Genomic DNA, 15,844 nt, shown 5'->3' on the forward strand with positions numbered 1-15,844 from the left:
GGCAGTAAATCATGACAAAGCGGCATTGGGAACATCTCTGAAAATTCCCCTTTGAAAACCACATTCCCTCTAAGCTGAAAATTAATTAATTTTCCTAAGGCTCCACAGAACCTCCTAACTGTGAGAGCTGTTCAGCAATGGAACTCTCTGTCCCAGAGTGTGGAAGTGTCTCCTTCTTTGGAGGCTTTCAAACAGAGGCTGGATGGCCATCTGTTTGGGGTGCTTTGAATGAGATTTTCCTGCTTCTTGCTCGAATGGCTCCACCACACTCCGGGGCAGAGAGTTCCACTGCTGAACAGCTCTCACAGTCAGGAAGTTCTTCCTCATGTTCAGGTGGAACCTCCTTTCCTGTAGCTTAGAGCCACTGTTCTGCATCCTCGGACATCAGGAAACAAGCGTGCTCCCTCCTCCCTATGACTTCCCTTCAGAGATCTCTTCTAACTCTAGGATCCTGTGACAAGCAGAGGCATAGAGAGAAAAAAGTGGCTTTGCCCAATATGTGAGAAATTGGCACAGGAGGAGGAGGAAGAGTCCTGCCAAAGTTTTGGAAGCCAAGTCCTATGCTTTTGTATTTCCCTGCAGGTCGGAAGAAGGCCTCTTCTCTCCAACCCCAGGATTCAAGGAAGGCCCAGGAGTCCAAAGTCCAAGATGGGGGGGGGGGGGATAGTGGTGGAGGCTGAGAATCCCACGAAGAAGGAAAAAGCCAGGGTCTCTTGTCCTGATGTAGGCCCCGCCCCGCCGCCCTTTAACTCTCCGGGGCGGAGGCTGAGGGGAAGCAGGCAGGCAGGCCGGGAGAGAGGGAGGAGGAGGAGGAGGAGGCAGGCAGACGTGGCCTGGCCCGGCCCGGCTCCCTCCCCTTCCTTCTCTCTCTCTCCCTCCCTCCTTCCCTTCGCGCCTCCGCCATGGTGGCCTCCGCTCGTGTTGCCGGCCTGGCCCTGGCCCTGATGGCGGGCTGCCTTCTCTTCAGCGCCGCCCGCTCGGGAGAGACGGAGGAGGAGGAGGAGGAAGAGGAGGAGGGGGAGGAAGGGGACCCCCACGCCCAGCACCTCTACACGGCCGAGATGCTGCGCCACGGAGCCCAGAGCGCCCCCCACTTCGTCATGTTCTTCGCCCCCTGGTGAGACCCCTCGAAGGAAGGAAGGAAGGAAGGAAGGAAGGAAGGAGGACGACACAGGGAGGGGGACACTCCACCCCCTTCCTTCAGCAGCCCCTTCACCACAGTCGGGAGTGGGGTGGGGGTGTCCTGGAGGGGGGAAGCAAGGAGGGCACCTCTTCATATACATTTCACATTTCACACAAGGCCAGGGAAGCTCGGGAAACCCACCCCAAAGGTACATTAGCTTGCTTTTGTGGCGTTTGGGAAGCCAGCTCCAAACTCCCACTAAAGCTGTGCTCAATACCAGTTTAAGTGATGGAGGGAAAAAGGGAAAGGGCCTGAGGCTGTCAGGAATGGTGGGAGTTGGAAGTCCAAAACACCTGGAAGGAAGGCCCAAGTTTGCCCATGCCTAATAATAATAATAACCTATAGGTAAAGGTTGTCCCCTGACATTAGGTCCAGTCATGTCTGACTCTGGTGGGTGGTGCTCATCTCCATTTCAATGCCGAAGAGCCGGCGTTGTCCGTAGACGTCTCCAAGATCATGTGGCCGGCATGACTGCGTGGAGCGCCGTTGCCTTCCCGCTGGAGCGGTACCTATTGATCTACTCACATTTTGCATGTTTTCGAACTGCTAGGTTGGCAGAAGCGAGGGCTGACAGCGGAAGCTCACGCCGCTCCCCAGAATCGAACCTGTGACCTTTCGATCAACAAGCTCAGCAGCTCAGTGCTTTAACCCACTGCATCACCGGGGGCTCCATAATAACTTATATCTTCTTCTATATAAATAAAATATAATGTTCATTTGTGGGATTAACGGAACTCAAAAACCACTGGACAATTTGCCATCAAATTTGGCCACAAGACACCTACTCACTCAAGGAATGGCTATCACTAAAAAAAAATTGATTTTGTCATTTGGAAGTTGTAGTTGCTGGGATTTATAGTTCACCTACAATCAAAGAGCATTCTGAACTCCACCAATGATGGAATTGAACCAAACTTTTCACACAGGACTCCCAGGACCAACAGAAAACACTGAAAGGGACTGGTGAGCATTGACCTTGAGTTTTGGAGTTGTAGTTCACCTACATCCAGAGAGCACTGTGGACTCAAACAATGATGGATCTGGACCAGACTACATGAATACTCAATATGCCCAAATGCAAACACTGGTAGAGTTTGGTGAAAATAGAATCTTGACATTCAGGAGTTGTAGTTGCTGAGATTTATAGTTCACCTACAGTCACAGAGCATTCTGAATCTCACCAACGATAGAATTGGGCCAAACCTCCCACACAGACACACACACACCCCATGTGTGCCACAGCAACGTGTGGCAGGGGACGGCTAGTAATAATAATGCGAAGCCCCCAGTGGCACAGTGGATTAAACCACTGAGCTGCTAAGCTTGTTGACCGAAAGGTCACAGGTTCGAATCCGGGGAGCAGTGTGAGCTTCCGCTGTCAGCCCCAGCTTCTGCCAACCTAGCAGTTCGAAAACATGCAAATGTGAGTAGATCAATAGGTACCACTCCAGCGGGAAGGTAACGGCACTCCATGCAGTCATGCCGGCCACATGATCTTGGAGACATCTCCTGCCTCCATCTCCCTGAAGGGACTCAGGGCAGCTTACATGGGGACCAAGCCCAATATAAACAAAGGTTACAGAGTAACACAATTAAAAACATATAATAATCAACTGTATTAAAAACGGTAAAACCAATAAAATATAACACATCATAAACATGAACCACACACCAAACAACCCATAGCCGAAAAGTGGGCATGTGCAGATTTGAGACTAGTTGGGTAGGACAAAGGCTAGTGCGAACATAAAACCGTAGGGCCGAGCTGGGAATAAAGTGCTGGCAACCCAAACAAAAGATTAGGGCTGGTGGACTTGATCAGTAGCTAACTATGATTCAAAGGCACATTGGAACATCCAAGTCTTCAGATCTATACACTGCCCTATAGCTCAGGATCTGATGCCACATTATCTGTTTTGAACTGGATTGTATGAGTCCACACTGCTAGATCATCTGGGATCCAATCCTTGGATATACAGCAGTACAGATCCAATCTGAGAGGCCACTTTTCCACATTGGTCCCGCCTCCATCCCACCCCTTTCCCAAATTATAGCTGGTAAACTGGTTGGGATTTCTAGGAGTTGTAGGCCAAATCATCTGGGGACCCACAGGTTGAGAACCACTGATCTATGCCATGACTACATTTGAATTCTGTTTAATCACTGCATCTCAGAAACAATACTGTGGATCTGGAAAAAGCACAAGCAAAATACTAGGGCTGTATAAAGCATCCTTTTATAATTTGCCTATAAGGAAGATGTGACTCGTTAGAAAAAACTATAATGCTAGGTAACGTGGATGGCAGTAAGAGGAAGATGCGTAGCAAGGAAAGGATCATTCAAAGAAGCCTCTCCTCTGAATTTGCAAGACTTGAGCAGTGTCATTGATAACAGTGTGGCTGATTCATAGGGTCACCATAAATCAAAGTAATTCAGACCACAGTTAACAACAAAGAATGAGGAAAATCTGCATTTGAACATTTTTGTTTAGTAAAGGCAAATAAAAGGGCAGGGACATGACCGGCTATGGAGAACATTAATTGGAAGACATCTTCCTCCTTTTTACTGGAAATATGCCATCAAATGAAGCAGAGTGAGATTGAAGATAGACAGGAGATCATGGTTCAAATCCCTACTCAGCCTTGGAAACCCACTGGGTGACTTTGGGCAAGCCATACTCTCAGTCTCAGAGGAAAGCAATACAACTCTCCACTGAACAAATTTTTATCAAAAATATCTGTAATGGGTTTCTCTTAGGGTTGCCATAAACACAGCTTAAAAATATTTGGGGCGAAAAATCCAGACACCAAATAGTGATTTTTTTTTCTGCACACTAAATGCTGTATTGATGTGTAGGCATACTCAGCTGAGGCCATTGTATGCAATGAGACTTGAGCAACCTTAGATTTGATATCCACAAGAGTTCCTGGAACCAAACTCACAGGGATAACATGTATAAGACTTTGCCCATGTGACCATATCAGTCCGTCTCCTCCACAATGTCTTATTTTGACCCAGTGTTTGGTCAAAATTGGGCCAGAACTTGTTTTACTCTGACCACAAACCCGTGAAATAGTAATTTCTAAGAATTTGTAAAACTCAATTTTTATTTGTTGTTGTTCATTTGTTCATTCGCTTCCGACTCTTAGTGACCTCATGGACCAGCCCATGCCAGAGCTCCCTCTCGTCCGTCACCACCCCCAGCTCCTTCAAGGTCAAGCCAGTCACTTCAAGGATGCCATCCATCCATCTTGCCCTTGGTCGGCCCCTCTTCCTTTTTCCTTCCATTTTCCCCAGCATCATTGTCTTCTCTAAGCTTTCTTGTCTTCTTATTATATGGTCAAAATACTTCATCTTTGCTTCTAATATCGTTCCCTCCAATGAGCAGTCAGGCTTTATTTCCTGAAGTATGGACTGGTTGGATCTTCTCACGGTCCAAGGCACTCTCAGAACTTTCCTCCAACACCACAGTTCAAACGCATCTATCTTCCTTCGCTCAACCTTCTCTATGCGGATCTTTGTTGACAGTGTGATGTCTCTACTCTTCACTATTTTATCAAGATTGGTCATTGCTCTCCTCCCAAGAAGAAAGCATCTTCTCATTTCCTGGCTGCAGTCTGAGTCTGCAGTAATCTTTGCACCTAGAAATACAAAGTCTATCACTGCCTCTACGTTTTCTCCCTCTATTTGCCAGTTATCTATCAGTCTGTTTGCCATGATCTTGGTTTTTTTTATGTTTAACTGCAACCCAGCTTTTGTACTTTCTTCTTTCACCTTAGTTAGAAGTCTCCTCAGCTTCTCCTTGCTTTCGGCCATCAAAGTGGTATCATCTGCATATCTGAGGCTGTTAATGTTTCTTGCAGCAATTTTTACTCCAGCCTTGCATTCATCAAGCCCTGCACATCACATGATGTGTTCTGCATACAAGTTGAATAGGTTGGGTGAGAATATACAACCCTGCCGTTACGCCTTTCCCAATCTTGAACCAGTCTATTGTTACCTTTTTATTTACAGGACCCATAAGGTAGCTTTAACCTCATATAAACTCTATACCAAAATAGTTCCTAGGCTGTTTTCTCTGGAAGCAGCTGCAACTTCTGCAGTAAATGCTAACAACTAATTAAGAACATGTGTTTTCCCTGGACTCCACCTAAAGGCAAGTAGAAAAAACAACAATACAGGTATATATCAATTAAAGAAGTAAGCGTTCCTGGGCATTATATTGGTACCAGAGGCAGAAATAACATGGAAAGAATAGAGATAGATTCCTGCACCTCAAAAAAGAGCAGTATGTTTTGGCAAACGTTTTATCCAAAACTAAAAATATGCCTATGTGAAGTGAAACAAAACACACTCGTGCTTTTGCACCTGTGCCTTTGTACTGGCACATTTAATAATAAAATTATGCTTGCAAAGGTTTTTTTTTTCCCTCACTTTATTTCCATACCAGAAAAATGGTTATTTTATTTGTTTAAGGTTGTCATGAAAGTACATGACTGAAAAAAAAAAAAAACGTGATAGTAGAGTTATAGCCATTTTTCATGTGTGGAAATTCAACTGTGTGGAAGGGGCCTAAGTAATTTCGGGGGGGGGGGGGGGGCAGGAATTTACCCAGTGTATAATTTGAAGAAACATTGTCTGAAAAAATTAAGTATAAAAAAGATGCCTCTCATAGGCTCAGATGAGACAATGGCAGGGAGAATGCACATGTTATTTTTATAGCTTTTATTGTTTCCTTGATATAGAAGAGTAAGATTCAAAATTCACAACATTTATCTTTATTGGTTTTGTTTTTTTAAATTTCAGGTGTGGACACTGTCAACGTTTGCAGCCAACTTGGAATGAACTTGCAGAAAAGTACAACAATATGGAAAACCCTCCGGTCTATGTTGTGAAAGTGGATTGCACTACAGATACTCCACTATGTTCTGAATTTGGTGTCAGAGGATATCCAACGTACGTGTCAAGGGATATTTCATTCATTGACCATTTTCATATATTCCATAGAGTCCTGCCATCTTGACAAAGGCAACTGTGTTGAAGTATTCCTAGTGCAGTATAGGGGCATCACCCAATGGTATCTTTCTCCTGATTTCTGCTGCTTGTGCCAGTATGGGTAACATCCGCCTACCCTTCAGTACAGATGCCCACTCACCCAAAAATCTGCTCTGGGAGGCCAAGAAATCTTCTGGCCCCACTGGAAGCTGCAGCAGGAAGTCCTGATTCTATTGACATGGGATATCTAGGCTCATTAGTAGATCTTTGGCATTGTGATTAACACTTAAATATCAAGCAGATATTCTTTTTGTTGAGTGCATGCTATATATTGTGAATTTGCATGATATTCTATGTTGCTTTCGCTTGCATGATATTCTATGTTGCTTTCACTTTTTTTTACTATGCCTGTTTAGCTAGAAAGAAGTAGTATATTAATGAGATGGTTGTAGTTTTGAAAAATCTACTTCACATTGTGTATTGCTCATATCATAAAATATTGCCATAACATGTGCATGATATATTCTCATTATTGCCTCTTGATATCAGGGAAATGGTATTAAATCCACCCATATGTTTGCCTATACCTGGCTAAGAACAGCTGTGTAAATGCACTAGGCTGATATAACAGTTTTTACAGCTACCAGAAACTAACTGAATTGTTCTGCTGGGTTGGACCACACCCAATCTTTTATTGTAATTACTGAACATTTCCTTCCTTCAAGGTGTGTTTTATTGCCAGATTAGGAACAAAATGGATAAAGAAATATGGAAGTTCAACTTATACTTCCAGAAAATATTTCAGTGTACAGGCAGTCCCCAAGTTATGAACATGATAGGTTCTGTAGGTTTGTTCTTAAGTTGAATTTGTTTGTAAGTTGGAAGAAGTACATTTTTACGTGTAACCAAATCATTCATAGTATATTATATATAAGCTTTGAATAGCATAGGAAAGGGTTAACACCACATGGTGTTTGTTTTGCTATCTGTCCCTGTTCAAAAGATTTCACCTCACTTTCTGTTCCTGTGACAATTGGATCTTTTAAAAATTGGCTGGTGGTGGAAACAAGGAGTGGTGATAAAACTTGAGTGGAGACAACTTTTTCTCAACATAACTCTTTTGGGTGTTGATTTCTCTTTCTTAGGGGTAGATTTCTCTGTTTTAGTGTTGTTTCACCCCATTCTTAACTATGAGTCATTGGTAAGTCAGATATTTGTAACTCAGGGACTGCCTGTATCTTCATTTGAGCCGTCTGTTGTATTGGGATTGGCATAATGTAGCCCTTTAGATGTTGCTAGATTTGAAATCAGAGCAACTCTAATAGTGCTGCCGATTTGGGAGAGTGCTGGGAGTACTTGTGTGGGGCCACCAAATTCTATTCCAGTGGTTCTCAACCTGTGGGTCCCCAGGTGATTTGGTCTACAACTCCCAGAAATCCCAGGCAGTTTACCAGCTGTTAGGATTTCTGGGAGTTGAAGGGCAAATATAGATAGATTCCGTATGTTAGATGATCCTATAGGGATGTCTTCTATCTGAGGAAGTTTCCCCTTTTTCGGGACTTATTTACCCTCAGCCCAACCAGACTGGATGTGTATGAGGTCAAAAGGTTCACAGCTTCATCTTTGTTGTATAAGGATGTTTTATTGTCAAAATGCAGGTGACAAAGGCCTCAATATGATTGTCAATTCCATCTGGATTAGATCAATTGAATCAATGACACCTAAATAAATGTTGATTTCCTCATTGATTCAGTGGGTTTAGTTAAGATTAGTGAATGAATTCAAGCGTTCAGTTGGCATATCTGGGTAGCTGCTGGTTAAACTCTGTACTCTGTTTCTTAGTGGGGGTTTTTGTGCAATTGTAAACATAAAACACTGTACTCTATAGTACAATGGTTCCCAACCATATTCATGTATACGTCAACTTCCTGTATAAGGTGAGGGCAGATTTTGGGACCAGAATTACAGATTTGTGTGTGACCCATGGATAAGTCAAGGGGAAAGAGGGGAAAGCACCAGGGAGTAAGTTGCACCACTACCATTTTCCCACCCAGGCATTCAAAAAGGCCAGAAGTGGCACCATAGCAGAGGGTTGATACTTCTTTTAGCAAGTGCATAATTTTCATGATGTGAGATTCTAGCATTCCAGTTTCCTTTCAAGGCAAATACTCAAAACCAGTTCTGTCTGACGCTTCCCTTAATGCAGTGTTACTCAATCTTCCTAATGCCGTGTCCACTTAATACAGTTTCTCATGTTGTGGTGACCCCCAACCATAGAATTATTTTTGTTGCTACTTCATCACTGTAACTTTGCTACTGTTGTGAATCATAATGTAAATACCTGATATGCAGGGTGTATTTTCATTGACTGGACCAAATTTGGCACAGATACCCAATACACCCAAATTTGCATACTGGTGGGGTGGGGTGCGTGATTTTTTCATTTGGGAATTGTAGTTGCTGGGGTTTATAGTTCACCTACAATCAAAGAGCATTCTCAACCTCACCAACAATAGAATTGAGCCAAACTTCCCATACAGAATCCCCATAATCAACAGAAAATACTGTGTTTTCTGATGGTCCTTGGCAACCCCTCTGACACCTCCTCACGATGCCCCTTAGGGGGTCCCGACCCCCAGGTTGAGAAATGCTGCCTTAATGCCTCAGATTTACCATCCTCTTTTTCTGTATTTTGAAATAGTGCTTGTATTTTCATAGGTTCTCCCTTGACATCACTGAGCAGATCAGAAATGTTTTAAGAATTGTTATGAAACAGCTCTAGGGATTTGGTAGTTGGGGAGGGGAGTATATTGGTGACATCACAGGCATAACCATAGCTTTTCCTGGTATACTGGAACCTGCAAGAACTGATTCATTTGATATCTTACTTACTTGAAGTATGATTTTGAGACAGTCAGAGTTCATTCCTTGTCACTATTGTCTTCACTTTAAACTGATCCTTGCAAATCAGTTCCAGAGATCTTGATTTGTAAAATGGTGTGTTATTGAAATCAACAGAACTGTCAAAATAACAATTAAACTATTGTGAAGAGTTTTTTTATCTGACATGATGACATAAGTATTACTGTTTTCAGGATGTTTCAGGTGTTATGGCCTTGAAAATATTATTGTCTTTCTTGTATCTGCAGTCTAAAATTACTTAGACCTGACCAAGAACCTGCAAAATATCAGGGACCTAGAGACTTTCAGTCATTGGAGAACTGGATGTTGGAAACACTAAAAGAGGAATCCAGTGTAAGTTATCCAACCGTCTCTTTTGGGAGAGGTGGTGGATGGTGGGTGTGGCAATCAAGCAGACGCTAGTCCCTTCCCTCTTTTTTGAAGGTTGTAGAAAGCCACAATTTGGTTAAATGTTAGAAGAAGCAGAGAGTAAGGCTTACAGATTTCATTTAGGATCTCCCTTCTTCTCCCCTATCCTCACACCCCTGCTCCGCCCCCAGTGTGTGATAAGTCGTAAGACCACATCTATATCATGTAGAGCAGTGGTTCTCAACTGTGGGTCTCCAGGTGTTTTGGCCTACAACGCCCAGAAATCCCAGCCAGTTTACCAACTGTTAAGATTTCTAGGAGTTGAAGATCATAACATCTGGGGACCCAGTGATGTAGAGAAACAGACAACAGTGATATATAAATTACAGGTTTGGGAAGGAACACCTGAATGTGGACATGGTTTGGGATTTTTTAGTCCTTTGTTTCTTACTTGAACAAAATTCAGTTAGTATGTTTGAACTGAGGAATTCATGTTTCAGTTGCCAAAATTGCCATTTCTTCATCATCATTTTTGAGAGATGGTTGCCCATAGTTTATTGCTCAAAGAGAAGAAAGTCCTCATCTATGTTCAATATAAATACAATTGGCCTTTTACTTTTGCGGATTTAATTATTGACGGATTACTATATATTAATGATGGATTACTGTATTATTAAATAAATAAAAAGTGACTTTTAAACCTAAGAGACCACCTCTCTAGGTATCTCTAGATCTTCCTGTGTGATTCTGTTGTCTACTTCTGATGGATGTTGACCATAGAATCACATTGGCAGACATAGAGGTGCCTAGGGAAGTGTTCCTTCAGGTTAAAAATAGCACTTGTGATTATCTTTATAGTCACCTTTTTCCTATTTTCACAGGGATCTTGCTCCCTTAACGCTTGCAAAAGTGGAGGCCTGGCTATATATATATATATATATATATATATATATATATACACACACACACACACACACACACACACACACACATACACATTATAGCTTTATTGGGCAGGCAGCTATATGAGCAAATCTCTCTGTGCTATATAACAATGCTGGTGGTTCTGTATTTATTTATTTGCTGGTTATTTATTTGCTTTGTAGCAGGAACAAGAATCCGAACCAGAGCCTCCCAAAGCTCCTGAACCAAAGCAGGGCCTATATGAGATTTCAGGAGCTAATTTCAAACTACATACAGCAGAAGGTAATGTTACATTGTAATTTTTAAAGCACAATAGAGTTTATAAAAAAGTGATCTAGAACTACCTTAGCTTATTATGTAATTGCAAATCACTAAATCTATGCCACAAAAGGCATCAACCTCAATTTCCCATGAACTTTTATGATGTTATCACTTTGTCAGAGCTGTGGTGGTGCAGTGGGTTAAACCCTTGTGCTGGCTGAACTGCTGACCTGAAGGTTGGGTTTCTGACCTGAATGTTGCCAGTTCGAATCCGTGAGACAGGGTGAGCTCCTGTCTGTTAGCTCTAGCTTGCGGGGACATGAGAGAAGCCTCTCAACAGGAAGGTAATACATCCAGGCATACCCTGGGCAATGTCTCTTTAGACTGCCAATTCTCTCACAACAGAAGCGACTTGCAGTATGTTCTTATGTTGCTTCTGACATGATAAAAAAGCAGTAGCTGAGGCACTCAGATCCCCTTGTTTCATTGACATCAAGAGCAAGTCCTCGCTCCTCCTAAAGTAACAAATGGATATGTGAAACAAGGGATTGTCCCTTCCCTGAATAGCATTGCAGCATGAGCTCAGCAACCAAGAGCCCATGTCTACTTTAAAGCAAGCTTCAATGAGCTCATTGGCACTTCCTCCCAGATGTCCTATGTTTACTGTATTTTAATATTTGTTCTATGTATTTAAATATATGTATTCCATAGAAATACATTTTGCTATATGTATTTTACATAATGTTTTATGATTAGGTGTTTTAACTATGTTGTGCCTCTCCTTGAGTGACAAGGAGAGGTGGATAAGAAATAAAATGATGATGATGACGACGACATAAAGTACAATGTCTCTGCCCGCACTACCTGTGATTTCACTAATCTGTGACTGAAAAAATACGTTATGAACCGATTTGAGTCCCCCTAGGGGTGAGAAAAGCGGTATAGAAATACTGTAAATAAATAAAATAAAAAAATTATTGTTAGGCATTTTCTGGGTCCCTTACCATGATTCAATGGTATGTGTCCATAGAGGATCATAGAGTTGTGCTGGAGGACCTAGAAATGCTAGAGATATGTTCTCTCTAGGCATTTTATAAGCCCTTTTGTGTAATTCTGTGATATATAGTTGATCATGGAGTCATACAAGATGACCTAGAAGTATTTCAGTTTTTTTCCAGGCATTTTTTTATCCTCCAGGATGAATATATGGTATGTTTCTACCAGAGACATTCATTTTAATAGAGTTTGCTATTATTGACAGTTTCACTTTTCCACATTAAGTCTTTTGCAGACATTGGGGTTGTACCACAGATGTATTGCAGCAAAGGGGAAAGGGTAGAGTTCAGGCAAATCTTGCTTTGCCTACCACTGGCACACAAAAATGTTTACATTTTGTGGTCAGCAAGGCCTAAGGAACACACATATCAGAGAGACAGTTTTACCTCTGCCATAAACTCATTGTATAAGTCATTGTTTTGAAGAATTCTACTTCCAGAGGTTTTTTAAATCAAGGTTTGTGCTCCCTCTATAATTTTGTTTGAAAATATGTGCATAGATTTAAAAACCTTTCATAGCAGAAACAGGCAGGGGGAGCCACAATGCAACTCATGTTGCGCTAAAATGATAGTAGTTGTATGGCAATTCACAAAATTGGTTGTTCGAGGAAGGAAGTGGATGTGCTTTATGTGTAATTCCATATGTTTATAGATCAAAATAAAAGAGAGGATAAAAGAGGGATCTAGTACCACCTTTAAATCAATACATCTCAGTACAGGCAGTCCCCAAGTACGAGCAAAATGGGTTCTGTAAAATTATTCTTAAGTTGAACTTGTATGTAAGTCGGAGCAGCTACTCTTTTTTGGTATAACTCCAGCCCCACAGAGAGAGAGAGAGAGAGAGGCTTTTGATAACATAGGGAAGGGTTACACTCCTATGGTGTTTGTTTTGCTGTCTCTTCCCCTGTCCGGAAGATTTCACCTCACTTTCTGACCCTGTGATAATTTGATTTTGAAAAATTTGACTAGTTGTGGAAACAAGGATTGGTGATAAAGTTTCAGTAGAGACACCTTTTCCCCATGATAACTGTTTCAGGAGTGAATTTCACTTCTGAAGGGTAGATTTCTTTCCTTGTTGTCTCAAATAAATAAATAAACTTAATTTTTTCCCACCCCATCTGCCCCGAAAGAATTCAGGGCAGCTTACAACATACATCTCTGTTCTTAACTATGAGTCGTTTGGAAGTCAGATTTTTGTAACTGCCTGTATATACTGAAACATTGCATTCAAAGATCCTATTGAATTCTCATAGTCCAGGGATTTAATTTATTGAGAAAGTGGTATAGTCAACACGAGGTGTTCTGTTTGCATAAAGATAGATCCCTATAGGACCAACTGAATAGAACGCTGCTTCTTTACCTATACATTGCTCTTCTCGCTCTCTCTTCAAGGCAATCACTTCATCAAATTCTTTGCACCTTGGTGTGGCCACTGTAAGGCATTGGCACCAACATGGGAACAGCTGGCTCTTCTCCTTGAAAATTCAGAATCAGTAAAGATTGGCAAGGTAGGTTTGAGCTTAGTGTTTTGAAATTGGATAATTGATTACTGTGGCAGAAGCATTGACAAAGGGGTGTTAGAATATTTTGTGTTAGAATATTTATTATTATTATTATTATTAGTATTATTATTATTATTATTATTATTATTATTATTATTATTTTGGACTAGCTGTTAGCCTGACTTTTTGAATTCACTGGGTACCTGGTGTGTTTGATAACCAAGTTAGTCCTTCATTACCTTAACCTGTATGTTGTAGAGCAGTTGTTCATCCAGGAGGAATGCTTGCTCTTTGTGGACAAGTGCATGAGTAGTTAATACAAAAACAGCTATACCAGGGCCTTGTTATTTTAGAGAAGGAAAAGCCAGCTTACATTTTTTATGATGATGGAGCCCTTCTTTCCATCTTCAGGCAGATGTGTGTGGGTGTTGGAACAACTTCAAGTAACTATAAAAACAGGAGTGTAGTCATATTGTTGGCTTTCAAATGGAAAAGATTGCTCTCCCAGCCTTTGCTGCTCTTCTGGGTGCACCGTAAAATGTCTTGGGCAAAATAAAAGCCTGAGCTGGGAGACATTCAGCATCTTAATGACAAACTAGCTATGGGCCCTTCCACACAGCCATATAACCCAGAATATCAAGACAGAAAATCCCACAATATCTGCTTTGAATTGGGTTAACTGAGTTCACATTGCAATATATTCCAGTTCAAAGCAGAAAATGTGGGGTTTTATTCAGCTGTGTGGAAGGGGCCATTGACACTCCAAATGTATAAGGAGGAAACCCCAGCTTTGGGAGTGGGGGATTATATGTTCGTGTTAATCAAAATTTAAGGAGTCAGTTGTTTGTTAATCAGAAGCAGTTTGCTAACAGAGCAACAGCTGTTAACTGTTCCCTGGCTGGACAGTTTCTGTTATGTGTTTTGCGCCCTTTCCTGTAGTTTCTATCTTCCTCCTGTGAGTTTGTTTTAGTTGCCTTTGCACAAGGAATCCAACATGGAGAAAATCAAGGGAAAATATAAAGTAATGCTTTTTCCCGTGTGGCATCTTTCTTCCAAATGCTTTCTTCCAGCTTTTTAGAACAAACAACACAGTATTGTTTGTGCACAGAACAAAAGGATTAATGCCATTTTCAACCTCCTATAGGCTAGTTAGGCTTAACATCATGGTGATATATCCTTTTTGATGTAAAAACAAAAAGGGGCAGTGGTAGGACAGCGAGTTAAACTGCTAACTGCAGAAAAACTTGCAGACAGGAAGGTTGGCAGTTTGAAGCTGCAAGTCAGGGTGAGCTCCCTCTGTTAGCCCTAGCTTCTGTCAACCTAGCAGTTCAAAAACATGTAATATGAGTAGATCAATAGGCACAGTCTCAGCAGGAAGTTACAAGGCGACCATGCAGCCATGCCAGCAACACAACCAGGTGGGTCTACGAATAACAGGCTCCTCAGCATGGAAAAATAAAACAAGAACACCTTCCGATGGTCACAGTTGAGCATTGTCTCCAGACTCCAGAGATGGAAGGGAAATCTTTGCCTTTGTTTGTGTACTGTATGTCATTGTTCACTGTATAAAAGGCATTGAATATTTGTCTATATATGTAATCTGCTCTGAGTCCCTTTGGGGAGATAGAGCAGAATATAAATAAAGTGTATTATTATTTTTTAAAAAAACCTTGCTTTGGCATTCTATCACGGAGCTGCAGTCACTTCCCTAAAAGTAAGAGCCACTAAAGTCTATTGATCTTACCTTTGAATAAACATGTATAGGAGAGTCCTGTAAATCTTTTGTGTAGGGTTGTAGCCCACTAGGCTGTTGGACGTTTTGCATTGCAATGGGGTAGAGGACAAAAAAAAAACCCTGAAGGAGTCTAGAAACTGGGCTAGAGTCCTTCTTTCCAGCACAGGCCTTATTGAACTTTGTATTACTATTAAATAAACTGGTGCCAAACCAGATTGTCATCTGGAGCACCAGGTTCTGGTGACTAGTCTGTAAAAGTGCTACTACTTAATATGAATTTCTGTTCCAAAAATTGCCTTTGATGCCAGCCTTTGCACATTTTTAAGTATGTAATGTATCTGTGGATATTTCCATTCTTCAAAATGACTTGTTGGAATTAGCAGACTCTTGCATTTTGTTTCACTTTTTAAAAATCAGAATGGTTCCAAACTGAGTAGTATTTCAGATGAATGTAAAGATAGCGAGACCTGAATTAGTCATGACCAGTTAGTTAGTGCTGTGGGAGAAACTAACAAAGCATGACTAATTTAACCTGGAACCAACTTGTTCTGTGGAGTTCTTGCATTTCTTCCCTACAGTGGTTTTGAATGTGTGCCATTGATATTTTTGTATTACATTAATTTCTTATTTCTGTTTCATTCTGAACAACTGGCAGTGGTGCTTTCAACATTTGATCTCTTGCATACTTTTCTCAGAAGCCTCATTCAGCACCTTGTAATTTCTTTGATCAGTTTTCTGGTTAGTCACTCCACAATGGACAAGTTGGAAATACATTTGAGCTGTTGGGTTCCAAAAATGGCAGCAGTTTTCCCCCTATCAGCTCTAGTTTTCGAGATACAGAACAAATGGCATATACCACTCTTCACTCTGCTCACCCATAAAAAATCAGAATAGTTTAATGCAGTGTTTAATAATATAC

At 41.4% G+C, this 15,844-nt stretch overlaps 1 protein-coding gene across 1 annotated transcript in view; it reads left to right on the forward strand.

The window, feature by feature from the left end:
* The first annotated feature begins 814 nt into the window (after nucleotides 1-814).
* Nucleotides 815-15,844, forward strand: part of TXNDC5 (thioredoxin domain containing 5) — a 25,447-nt gene continuing 10,417 nt past the window's right edge. The window contains exons 1-5 of the mRNA XM_060774788.2: nucleotides 815-1,117; nucleotides 5,990-6,139; nucleotides 9,328-9,433; nucleotides 10,555-10,654; nucleotides 13,081-13,196. Coding sequence (XP_060630771.2) covers nucleotides 903-1,117; nucleotides 5,990-6,139; nucleotides 9,328-9,433; nucleotides 10,555-10,654; nucleotides 13,081-13,196 — 687 coding nt within the window. The 5' untranslated portion in view covers nucleotides 815-902. The remainder of the gene's footprint in view (nucleotides 1,118-5,989; nucleotides 6,140-9,327; nucleotides 9,434-10,554; nucleotides 10,655-13,080; nucleotides 13,197-15,844) is intronic.

The sequence above is a fragment of the Anolis sagrei genome, chromosome 4 (genome assembly GCF_037176765.1).
Source record: "Anolis sagrei isolate rAnoSag1 chromosome 4, rAnoSag1.mat, whole genome shotgun sequence".
NCBI lineage: Eukaryota > Metazoa > Chordata > Lepidosauria > Squamata > Dactyloidae > Anolis > Anolis sagrei.